Below are 12,850 nucleotides of genomic sequence, written 5' to 3'. Positions count from 1 at the left end.
TTCTGGTTAGACTTCACTCGTAGGGTCAGCCAAGAACCTGAGGCCGATTGGGAGTATAGCCGCGGGCTTGTTACTCAACGCTCTGCTCACACATGGTACTTTACATGAATTCCACTTCAAATTAAATCAGGTCAGGATTTTCTCCCGGGCTTGGAAAACCCAGCAAGTCAGCGAAAATAATTGTGTGGAGCCACTTTTAAATAGTCCACCACCACCAGACTCGCCTGTTCTTCCAATTCAACTTGAAATGAGTGCAAATGTTTTGCCTATTGGGGAGTCTTTTGACACATGCTCATGTAGAGGACAGGGGCGACATTGTCTTGTTGTTTTTAAAACCACCGTATGTATCACTATCGAAAATATGGCTACCCCTTCAACCTGAGCCTCTCCTTTTAGATGTTTGGGGTGCAAATCTAATGTTATCTCATCTTGGGACCAACTTTGTGGAGTTTGCAAATTCTCCCCTGTGGTTGCTTGCACCCACATTCTGTAACCGTGCATTTTGGATTATTGGAGAATTTAAAATGTCCATCAGTGTGATTGTGAGTCTGTCTGGAGTACTCACCTCTCACCCAAAGTCAGCTGGGATGGACTCCAGCTTGCCCGTGATCTTGATGAGGGCACGTGGTCTAGATAATAGATGGATGGAGAGATAGATGGATCCATGGATAGACTTTCATTTCTATCCTTGGGGCAACAAACTGCAGCGGGGGTGGGTGGATGGCAGCGGTCCATATCAGGTTTTTACTGGTATCCTAAATTCTAAAAATAAATAAACCCTTGGAGAAGCTGTTTTAACAAGCACCCCAAATATTTAACCCATACATTCTCGTGATATATAATAATGAACATGTGTGCAGTCAATGAATAAAATTGTCCTTCTATTTTCCATAGTTCTTGTCCTTACTAGGATTGCTGATGAGCTGGAGAGATGATTAAGATGAGAGGCGGGGTCCACCCTGGTCTGGTCACCAGCCAGTTGCAGGGAACATATATACGAACAACAATTTACACTCATATTCTCACCTATGGACAATTTAGTCTTCAGCTAACATGCATGTTTTTGGAACGAGTCGGGAAGTGTCACAGGCCTCCTGTCAGCATGCACCGCAAAGAGAGAGACTACTCTTTTGAGGACAAAAAACAAAAAAGCCCTTCTTTTAAACAGAGAAGACAGATGTTCTGAAAGACGAGCGATGGTGGCTGTCTAAAACGAGGTTGAAAAACCATCTCTAATCAGAAGAGGGGGCTTTTGGCAACAGCTACCGCCCACACATAACGCTGTCCTTTCATGCTTTCCAAGGAGATTTGTTAACAAATAACTAACAAACACCCGCTTTGACTGGGCTGCTGCGGCTCAGATGGTAGAAGAGGTTTTCCATTGGATCCTTAGTCGCCACCGAACCTTAAATTGCCACCAAGTTGTCATTGCAAATGAGAAACTGCTCTCAATTGCCTCGCCTAGTTAAGGGAAGGAAATTTGCGCCTTCAGGTGCCTCCGCCACTGTTGTTAAGAAGGCATGGAATGACACTTATAGGACTTTAATGACTCCACTCATGTGTGTAATTATTTTTAATTGCCTTTTTTTTTTCTTTGACCAAAAGAGTTGCTTTAGGCATGTTACCAACCTGCAAAAGTGTCAAAAGTCTCAAGTGCACACAAGCACCCTGCAGTGACGGCAACCCCAGTACTATGATGAGGTGTCGCCCTGCTTCCACTCGCTTTGAATATGCGTGATAACAATGTGTCAGCGTTCGGGTGTGCGGGGGAGCAAAGTGCTCGAGATAAGACAGTCGTCCCCCCCCCCCCCCCCCCACACACACACACACACACAGCAGTCATGCACTATTTATCCTGGAGCTCCACGTGTGCTGCCTCTCGGGGCTGGTCCTTGTTCGCCCCTGTGATTGGACACACCTCCAGGCTCCATCGTCTCATCCGGACGGGGGCGGGGGCGGGACCTGGGCCGCACACACACACCCGCGATTGGCCCCGAATCTGAAAATGTACAGCTTTATCTCGCTGGTCGCGGGGGTTATAAATAGAGCCTCCGGCCCGGCAGAGGAAAGAAAATGAGCATCGGCGTCCGGCGACCCCTCCATGATCTCTGTGAGAAGGATGCTGCAGCAAGCCCTAAGAGTATCCTGCCGGAGCGGCTCCCCCCTCCTCAAATGGGTGGAGAGGTGGGCCGAGGGCGCAGCGGCGGGTCCCGACGGGACGACGCTGAGGAGCCTGGACGACATGCCCGGCCCGTCTGTGCTCGGCTTCGCCTGGGACTTATTCGCTCGCCGGGGGTTGTCCAAGCTGCACCAGTTACAGGTAAAAGCACGTTCAACATGACAGCACCCACGGGAAAGGGGGGGGGGGGGGTATCAGCAGTGGATTTAAAAAAAAAAAAAATCAAATTCGTTTCAGGGAAAACTCGTTTTAATTTTTTTAATAGCAACGTGCAAATATGCTTTCTTGCTGTCTCCAGAACTCTGCCACTGAAAATAATGCGCACTTTGGATTAAAATGAGTAGCAGGCTAATTTAACAATGCTTTGTAGTGCTCTTGTGGTTGTAGTTCGCAGAGTTGTCTAAGTGCACTCCATCATAGCCAGAGCTATCTAATACTTTGTAGCACAATGTAAATCTTGTATTGTTAATAACAAACTGAATTTGAACTCGTGAAAAAATTGGGGCAGGCAGATTTTGAGGTATAAAACTGTATTTAAATTTTTAAAAGATTTGGTGGAAAAAAATGATTGTAATGACTGTTAGAATAGTGGGTAAATGCATTTTTTGTGCATATTTTATGCCAAAGTGAACTGGGCCGTTGACCTTGAGTTAAACATTTGTGGTTAAGGGTTATTAGAAAAGCATCATCTTGCCGGGCTTTGATGATTTCATCGCACAGTGCCATTAAATCCCCACTAGGTATGACATTTTCTCATTAAAAATGCTAAATATTTATGTACCATGTACTTTGTTTAATGCATATTTTTATTTGCCCTCTTAACAATGATGAAAGGGTCTGTCCTCAGACAGCATGTTTTAAAGTCATACCGGTCATTATCGGCAGTCAAATCTCAAATCCCCTGATGCACACCTGTGGTACTTTCAAGTGCAAAAACCCATATGTCGTGTCCCAGCTGGAGGGAGTGCAGCGCTACGGTCCCATGTGGAAGGCGAGCTTCGGCCCCATCACGACGGTCCACGTGGCTCATCCGGCACTCATTGAGCAGGTGCTGAGGCAAGAGGGCCAGCACCCCATGCGCTCTGACCTTTCCTCCTGGAAGGACTACAGGAAGCTCAGAGGTCAGCACTATGGACTGTTGACATCGTAAGTTTTCTCTCTGAATGTCAAACGAAGATAAATTAGCATATATTGCACGCCACCATTTTTCACTTAGGAAAATAAGCAGCGGCTTGAGTAGCCTTGTTTGCCCCCCCCCCCCCCCCTGTGGTCAGTGTTTTCACTGCTGGTGGCAGAGCAGCATGGAGAAGTCCTTTCCAAACTTTTTACACAAAGTATCACCTGATAAAATAAATGGTTAACAAGTACCGCTATCTTAACCAACATTAAAATACAGGAGCATAATAGGCCCAAGTCTTCATCACAAAAGTTTGTTATTCCTAGAAAGTACATTTCATACAATTGTAAACCAAAATAACTACATGCACTGTTTGAACTCTTAACACAGCGCTTCTAATTCAGATAAAAGATACTCAGTGACTTTTCTAAGGCGTGTGTCAGCAGTGGTGTGTTCCAGCTGCGCAGCAAAGCTGTGCATGCGCAGACGTAATTTGGCCAGAGCGCTCGTCACACACATGCGTATATGTCACATGTGCGACCGTGCGGGAATTCAAGTAAAGCAACAATTAGTTCCGCATCAAACTGCAATGCATTTTTGATAGGAACCCAAAATAAGAGAGCACACAAATAGAAACTGCTAATGTGAGGCAGTTACACATTCCACTCCAATTCTACCACGGAAGTAACAATTCTCTTGCACAAACAAAGGCCTTCTCCCAAATAGATGTTTGTATGACGCCGGACAGTATTTCAGGAAATACATAATGCTTTCATGCACAAAGCTAAGGACATTTGGGGTGAGTTCAAAGGAGATACGCACAATTAGCATTCAAGCCTTTATTAGATGTCTTTATACAAACCTGCGTCTCTTGGTTATCCAGTTCAAAAATCAACTTCAAATGGACTGGGCGAACACCGCCCCCACACTGCAATGATGAGATGGCGCCTAAATAATTGACTCCAACGTGCTCGCCGTCACGCCGGCTACTTCATTTATTTTACCCTAAAACAAGGCCTCGAGTGAGCAACACTGAACTTTTCACAGACAAGCCAATACGTATGAATGATATTATTGATTTGTGTTGTGCTCAGTGAAGGCGAGGAGTGGCAGGAGGTTCGGAGCCTCCTCGCGAAGCACATGCTGCCGCCCAAGGCGGTCGAAGCTTATGACCAAACCTTGAACGGCGTGGTCAGTGACCTCATGGTCAAACTTCGCCTGCGCAGACATCCCGAAGGCCTTGTGACCGACATCGCCAGGGAATTCTATTACTTTGGCCTCGAGGGTGAGGCTAAACTGAGCTTGGAGGACTCTTACATGATGAAGCTGACAGTGTGAACATGCGTACATGTTTGACCCATTTTCTTTTTCACTGATGTAGCGGCATTTTATGGACAATTGAAGTATAATCATATTGATCGCGCTATCCTGGAGTCATTAAGACACATTCAATCTTGTCACATCACCTCTTATATTGTAATTTAACAACTGGAAGACTGAAAGAATGAAATAATTTGACCAGTTTCCTCCTCTATTTTTTTCCCCCTGTAGGTATCTCCTCTGTGTTGTTTGAGTCCAGAATTGGCTGCCTGGAGCCAGTCGTTCCGAAAGAAACTGAACTCTTCATTGAGTCCATCAACACCATGTTTGTAAAAACGCTTCTTACAATGGTCTTGCCAAGATGGATACACTTGCTGTTCCCCAAACCCTGGAACACCTTCTGCCAGTGCTGGGACAACATGTTTGAATTTGGTAGGTTCCATTGGATTTTGAAATTCCTTTTGAGATTATATACACTGTGGAACAGGATGTGCCAAATTTGGATAAATGGATAAATATTGGGATGGCACAGTGGATAAGCTGGTAAAGTGTTGGTCTCACAGTTCTGAGGACCTGGGTTCGTGAAGTTTGCATGTTCTCTCCCCGTGCCTGCGTGGGTTTTCTCGGGGGACTCCGGTTTCCTCCCACACCCCAAAAACATGCAACATTAATTGGATGCTAAATTGCCCCTAAGTGTGATTGTGAGTGCGCCTTTTTGTCTCTATGTGCCCTGCGATTGGGTGGCAACCAGTTCGGGGTGTACCCCGCCTCCTGCCCGTTTACACCTGAGCGCTCCCCGTGACCCTCATGAGGATAAGCGGCAAAGAAAATGGCTGGATTAAATATTGTTATTAAAAAAGAATCAATGGTGGTGTACGGTATGTTGCGTCGTGCTAAAAATTCAATATGCTGAAAACAAACACGGCAAAAGAAAACGTTAAGTCGTCTAGAAATCACTTTGTATAATTACTTTTCTTGCATTGTCCCGAGCTCCCATTGGCTGTTGCTGGGCTTTCCAATCAGGGCTGCGTTGTTATCCGCCTCCGCTTCGACGCTTTTACGTGCATCTGGGAAGTCCAAACGTGAAGATGTTTAAAAAAAAATCAGGCTGATCCAAAGTGGAGGAGCAAACCACAGGGTATAATCCTTAAAATGCACGTGCTGCACGCTTAAAAGGCATGTATATTGTTCATGGTTTCAAGTTATTCTCCTCAAATGTGGGAGTTAAAGTTTTGACGATGCAGTTAGCACTTATATTGAAATGACATTTCTCACATTGATTGTGCTATTAACAAAAGAAATCATTAAATACAAGACTGACTTCCACACATTGCCACCATGTTGTTCACGTGCAAATTAATGAGATACAAATACAGACAATGCGCCTTTAAGATGATCATTTTTAGTTTTGAGAAACAATTTCAGTGCAGTATCATTTAGAGGCATTTCTACCATTTTATCTTTGTTAGAATGCCAAATAAGGCAGCCAAAATAATTCAACCAATTGACATTACCGTAAGGCGCCACGGTGGATCAGCTGGTAAAGCGCTAGCCTCACAGTTCTGAGGACCCTGGTTTGATCCCGCCCCTGCCTGTGCGGTGTTTGCATGTTCTTCCCGTGCCTCTGTGGATTTTCTCCGGGCACTCAAGTTTCCTCACACATCCCAAAAACATACAACATTAATTGGACATTCTAAATTGCCCCTAGGTGTGATTGCAAGTGCGAATGGTTGTTCGTCTGTATGTGCCCTGCGATTGGCTGGCAGCCAGTTCAGGGTGTACCCCGCCTCCTGCCCGTTGACAGCTGGGATAGGCTCCAGCACTCCCCGTGACCCTCGTGAGGATAAGCGGCAAATAAAATGGATGGATGGATGGATGGACATTACTGTATATTGTTGTGCAGTTCTACACCATTGCACACTATTTTACTTAACTTAGATCAGTACTTCTATTTACTTACAGCTGTATATCAGTTTATCCCTATACCAACAACAAGATGACATCTATTAAATTTTCTTCCACCAATGGGGAAAGAGGTACATAATTAACCTAGTTATCAACTTTTTTTTTATCAATGTTTTGTGCTGTGACTTTTTCGGCAAAAAAAAAATATATATATATATTATATTATTAGAATCTTAGCTCATTTGCGTGCGTGAACTTCATGCGGCGTCGTTCCTGTGTGTTAACATGCTGCGCCGTTGTGCTCCATTTCCAGCGAAAGGCCACATCGACCAGCGCCTAAGCGAAGCGCAGAAAAAAAGCAATGGAGACAAAGTAAAGGGCCACTACCTTGCCTACTTTCTGTCCCAAACCAATTTGCCCATGAAGACTGTTTACAGCAATATCACAGAGCTGCTGCTTGCTGGCGTCGACACCGTAAGACCTCACATTGATACGTCCTTGCTGCTGTTAGGCGCCATGTGTATACCTTAAGTGCGATGGTGGGCTGGGGATTTGGTACCCGGGCCCTCAGTAGTAGTAATACCAAGACTATCACCTTGTAATTATAGAAATGATCGATACTATTTAATGTTGCTACTAATACTAGAAACTGTCGTCTGTAGGATTTCAGAATTTAATTTTGGCTCGTCCAGTTATTTATCTGTCAACATGAGCCTTGGAGGCACTTTGCAGATTAGATTGACATTCTTAGTTAGAGGCTGAAAACTGATTAAGAGCCACAAAATAAAAAAAATCAATTAGTATTATTCAGTCATTGAATTTTATTTTATTTTTTTAACTTTTTAACTTTTTGGGGAGTGCGCCAGTGCACATGAGAGATATGCTACCAAACGAAGAAAATAACACAAGTCCATGGAACAAGTATTAGAACTTATGTTACAAATGTTGGTCAGTGTTGACAATGTGCTTTTGCTCTCCACTGATTTCTTATAATTGTATGGGTGTTTTTTATGATCAGATATCCAGCACGATGTCCTGGTCGTTGTACGAGCTGTCGCGTCATCCTGAGGTGCAGGCCTCTCTGCGCGATGAAGTCCTGACAGTACTGGAAGGCAGGAAGGTGCCCCAGGCGGCAGATGTAGCACGCATGCCTCTCATGAAGGCCACAGTAAAAGAAGTGCTCAGGTAAGATTCCTGAAAAAAAAAAGAAGCCAATTCGGAATGCCCTGGTTTGCTGATGGCTGGTGACTTTTTCCAGGTTGTATCCGGTCATTCCTGCTAATGCTCGAGTCATCATTGAGCGAGACATCCAGGTTGGAGGCTACCTCATTCCTAAAAATGTGAGTGTTTAAGAGTCTGACAGACTTCAGCAGCTGCAGGTGGTCAGTTTATAAGGACTTGCTTGGGCTTTGGAGTCAGACACCTACAAAATTGTAAAAACAGCGACTCCCAGTCAATTCTGTTCCATCTTTATGATTATCTTGAAAGTCGTGGTTTCTATTCCCACCATTTCCCGATGACTTTGTTGTCTTTCACTCCCACTCCTGCCCAATTTCTTGGTTAATAGTGAAATTCACTCCCATCCAGCTGGTTTCACGGGAACTGGTGGGAATCCTGTGACAATGTCAGCCTCTATTGTGCACAAAGTGTACATAGTAAAACAAAGCTAAGCACATTTATTTGTATGGCACACTTCATAAACAAAGTAACTCAATGTGCTTTATATGATTAAAGGCATTTGAAAACAAAGAGATCAAACATTTGTAAATAACATGATCAAAAAGTGGATATATTCTAAAAAGCATCAGAAAAAAAAAGAAGAGTTTTCAACCTGGATTTTAAAGCATTCCCACTTGGGGCTGACGTCACCTCTGTCGGAAACTTATTCCTTTTGTGTGCAGCATAATAGCCAAACACTACTTCACCATGTTTGCTTTGGACTTTACAGTCCACTATTTGACCTGAGTCAGTCGGTTTCCGGGGCTCTACTGGGTTTGTATTCCGTAAGCATTTCTTTGATGTATGAAGGACCCAAATCATATAGTGATTTATAGACTAGTAGCAGAACTTTAAAATCTATTCTAAAGCTGACTTCGAGCCAGTGCAAGGACTTTAGAATAGGAGTTATGTGCTCTAACCGCTTTGTTTTGGTCAGAACGCGACCTGCAGCATTCCGAATGAGCTGCAGCTGTTTAATATTATATTTTTTGGGGAGTCCAGTCAGAAGACCATTACAGTAGTCAAGTCTACTTGAGAAAAAACATGGATGAGCTTTTCCTTGTCTGCTTGACACATACAAGACTTCACTCGAGATATGTTCTTCTGATGGTAGAAAGCAGTTTTTGTGATTGCTTTGATATGATTGTTGAAATTCAGGTCTGAATCAATCAGAACACCAAGGTTTCGGACTTGGTCTTTGCTTTTTAAAGATAGAGACTCCAGGTGTTTACTAACAGCAATTCTCTTTTCTTTATTGCCAAAAATAGTACATAGTGAAAAGTTCAACTTCCCCTTCAGGGGACATGAATGAGTATCATAAGTTCATATAAATAAAAGAAACCCACAACTAAGACAAAAATCCCTTCCTTCCAGACTCTGATTACGCTGTGCCACTTTGCAACATCACGCGACCCGGCAGTGTTTCCAAACCCAAATGAGTTCCTGCCACACAGATGGTTGAGCAAGGACCAGACTCATCACCCGTACGCTTCTGTGCCTTTCGGGGTGGGAAAACGCAGCTGCATCGGCCGACGCATTGCCGAGCTGGAGCTCTACCTCGCTCTCGCCAGGGTGAGAAAGCACTTAGCAATACGGTATTTCTGTTCCTTCAACGGCTGTCCGGATCAATTAGTTTCCAGCTGTATAACCCTTCACAAAAGTAATCATGCTCAGATTTGGCAGATACTGTCAGAGTGATACCCATTTAATATCAAATTTATTGTGCTTTATTAGTGTCTCATGAGAGATTGTAAAGTGTGCCGCGGGAAATGATGCAATTCATTCATTTGTGTATCCTCCTGTTGCCCATTGCTACACAGTGGCGGGTTCTGCCATGTGCAATATGTCTGACTGCGGACACACTTCTTGGAAGGGCAGCAACATAACACCCCCCCCCTCCACCACCACCACCACCACCACCTTCAAACAAATCATCGTGAAGTTGTTTTCTGTTGGCATCATGAGGTGTAAATAATCATTGGAGTTGTATCGGGGAATTTGGAGCCCCTTGCGGAGTCGCATCTGTAAAAGCAAGGCGACAAGTTTTCTAACGTGAAATATGCGCCTTGGCTCATTAAAGGTTGGGAAACACACACGGTAATATTTTGCATGACCTATGCAACCGTTCTAGCATGAATACCCGTCAGTACGGTGAAGACTGCTGCCTTAACAATTACCATATTATCACATTAATACCTCTCTGACAGTGTCAGGCAAAAGTGAGCATTATTATATTTAATATGGTTTTGAGATGACCTCACATAAGATGTACAAGTGTGTGCGGGTGTACCAAAAAGTCACTGCACCGATTCCAAGTGCCACCTCATTGATAACATATCTAAAAGCAATTTGCACATATGGTGATCACGTTTCAGTCCCTGTTGCGTGTCTGGTCTTGACAGATCCTGATGGAGTTCGATGTGCAGCCGGACCCAAAAGGGGTTTCTGTGAAGCCCATGACACGGACGTTGCTCGTTCCTGAAAATGTCATTAACCTGCATTTTGTTGAACGATGACCCACTCGTCTGAGCTGGCTGAGTTACGTGAAAGGAGAACAAAGCATGCGGGCAGGCGGCGACCCGTTCGGGATCATGTCAAAAAAAAAAAAAAAAAAAAAAAAAAGGCCCAGAGGACACCTCTGAAGTAGAGTACAGCGACCGAGGTGCTCCACGGGAGTTTAACTAGCCTTTAGGTTACGATATCGCGTATTTGCACAAAGTCTGAGAGCTCCCGTGAAGTTAATTTCACAGATGCTCCTTAGACCACGTTTCATTTATTTGAACTATGAGTGGATTTTTGTATTAAAACAAATGAAGCAAGTGTGCTCAAGAACTGTTTATTCAGGATATGACGTCCCACATCTGGACATCGATCAAGCACCTAGTTGAAGTCTGTAGTTTGTGCTATTGGAGTGCGCTCGTGAGGGCATACTGCGGAAACCCCCGAGTCAAAAAATCTTCCGTGAAGCTGGTCGACTTGAGTTTTCAATATTGTTAATCAGGTGATGCAATTTTATATTCCAGTAGTCACCACTAGGAAGTTTTTATTAGCTGTATAGGCAACATTTAAAAACTACTCAATCTGTGAAATAAGAGGGAGCACGCCTTGGGTGCAGAGCGAAACTGTTACCCACTGGTATTTGCATATGATCCTGTTTGCATTAATTAGTGGTAATATATGTAGTTTTTACTTTTGCATCTGCTTAGTCAAATGATTTTTGTGTATAACTGATGTTTTGTTGTTTCTGTTGCTCAGCCAAGCAGCCAGGTGATTTTCTTTTCTTTTTTTTTATAGTCAGGCCTTAGTTGGGTTTCCAGTTTTCTGGTTATCATCACCTGTGTTCCTTTTTGGTCATCTGTTAGGGCATCACAGAAACATAACTAAAATGAAAGAAAATGGAGTTAACTCTTTATATACTCATTGAGCTGAGGTCTAGTAAAATATGCAGACATATTGTTCTACTTTGCATGTGATGATTGAACTCCAAGTTGTGTTTGTCTTTTGAGAATGTTTTGGTTCAAATCACAATTCTTTGACATTAGTCACTCGGTGTTTATTTTGGACGTACATTTTTTTTTTTTTTTTTTGGTAAGATACAGAGAGCATCACAGAAGGGTATAAGAAAGCTTTGTGAATGGGAAAAAAAACCCCAAGTTTGGATAATTACAAGTTTTGATGTGCGACTGTAAAAATTATTGTCACAAGGCAGTTATGGGGGAGAAACATTGGAACGGGGTTCTTTTGAAAACTTCACTCAAATGGCAGCTGAAACATTCTTTGCATGAACAAATAATAATAATGCAAATATTTTGAATTCACCAAGACTTTGGCTGTTACTGTACTCTCAAGGCAATGCTCACTTTTTTTATTCTAGTTTTTAAACGTAGCATAGTGTCTGAATTCTGTATTTATTGTAATTTAACATTTTGAAACTGTACATGTCAATAAAATCCAAAGTATATAAATGTGTTTTATCGGCTTGTGCATTTTTCTGAATGCGTGTGCAAATATGATGCCGAAATATCTTTCACATGCTCAACTATCTAAATGATTAAACTTTCCCAGAACTGGTTTGTCGGTAGCAGAATTTTTGGCATGTAGGCATAAATTTCTCAGAAATGCGTTATTGGATGTCAACGCTCTTGTGTGTAGACTGGACCGAGTCAATGATTTTGACCAGATAACTCATTATGTTTGCTTTAGCAACAGACAATGCGTCAAAAATTGACAAGATCAATACATGTAGAGCTACTGTAAATATTACCGACTTGCTCGACGAGATACTGTAGCAAATGATAATATACAATATTTACAGGAGGTCCTTAGTTTAGGACAAGGTTCAATTCCAGTGGTAATGTCATAAAACCAAGTCTGCGTTTTTGTGCTGTGTGAAAACCAGCGTAAGTAAAATCATTTTGGAAACATGGTGGTTTACAATTACAAGTTACGCTGCTAAAATCTATTAGTAGTTTTCCTATTTCAATTAAGACGGTGACGAAATGTAAAGGCATGGTAAAAAGTGTTTGTTGCATTATTTATGTAAAGTAAATGTGGAAGGATATGTAAAACCAGCGCAATGTGCTATCTTGACCGGCAAATGTACACAATTAGTGGTACACACGCCTGCCTCTGGTGTGGACAGTGTGGGATTGGTTCCCGCTCAGTGATGGTGTTGATATCTGCCCTGCAACTGACTGGCGCCCAGTTCAGGGTGTAGTCTGCTTTTCGCCCGAAGCTAGCTGAGCTAGGCGGCAGCTTTCCTGGAACCCTTGTGAGGATAAGTGGCTTGGATAATGATATGACAATATTTTTATGCATTTGAAAGAGTATGAGTCTAACCTCTTCAAAATGTCAGACGAACTAATAGAATGCACCACCAGGCGGTCCTTCGAGGTCCTACAGTACTGTACAGTACAGTACAGTTATTTTGAAAATAAGACGTTTGAAACAGGCTAAAATGGCGCATGACAGAAATTCCTTCCTCCGCCCAAAGCCTCTGCTTCAGAATGACGAAGTTACACGGGAAAAATAATTCCTAGCTTTTGTTATAATATTCAAAATGTAACAAAAATTGCATGAATCATGGACATTTCCTAAAGCCCCTGCAGTTT

The 12,850-nt window shown here is 43.0% G+C and overlaps 1 protein-coding gene across 1 annotated transcript; it reads left to right on the top strand.

Moving 5' to 3' along the window:
- Nucleotides 1-1,897: 1,897 nt before the first annotated feature.
- Nucleotides 1,898-11,755, top strand: LOC133507929 (25-hydroxyvitamin D-1 alpha hydroxylase, mitochondrial). The gene is made up of 9 exons (XM_061833519.1): nt 1,898-2,320; nt 3,135-3,325; nt 4,391-4,581; nt 4,848-5,048; nt 6,835-6,995; nt 7,540-7,706; nt 7,780-7,861; nt 9,114-9,311; nt 10,142-11,755. Exons 1-9 carry the CDS (start codon nt 2,102-2,104, stop codon nt 10,253-10,255), a joined length of 1,524 nt encoding a protein of 507 aa, XP_061689503.1. The 5' UTR covers nt 1,898-2,101; the 3' UTR covers nt 10,256-11,755.
- Nucleotides 11,756-12,850: the final 1,095 nt, after the last annotated feature.

The sequence above is a fragment of the Syngnathoides biaculeatus genome, chromosome 10, assembly GCF_019802595.1.
Source record: "Syngnathoides biaculeatus isolate LvHL_M chromosome 10, ASM1980259v1, whole genome shotgun sequence".
NCBI lineage: Eukaryota > Metazoa > Chordata > Actinopteri > Syngnathiformes > Syngnathidae > Syngnathoides > Syngnathoides biaculeatus.
The sequence above is the reverse complement of the archived record's forward strand: the minus strand, read 5'-3'. Positions and strand labels throughout refer to the sequence as shown.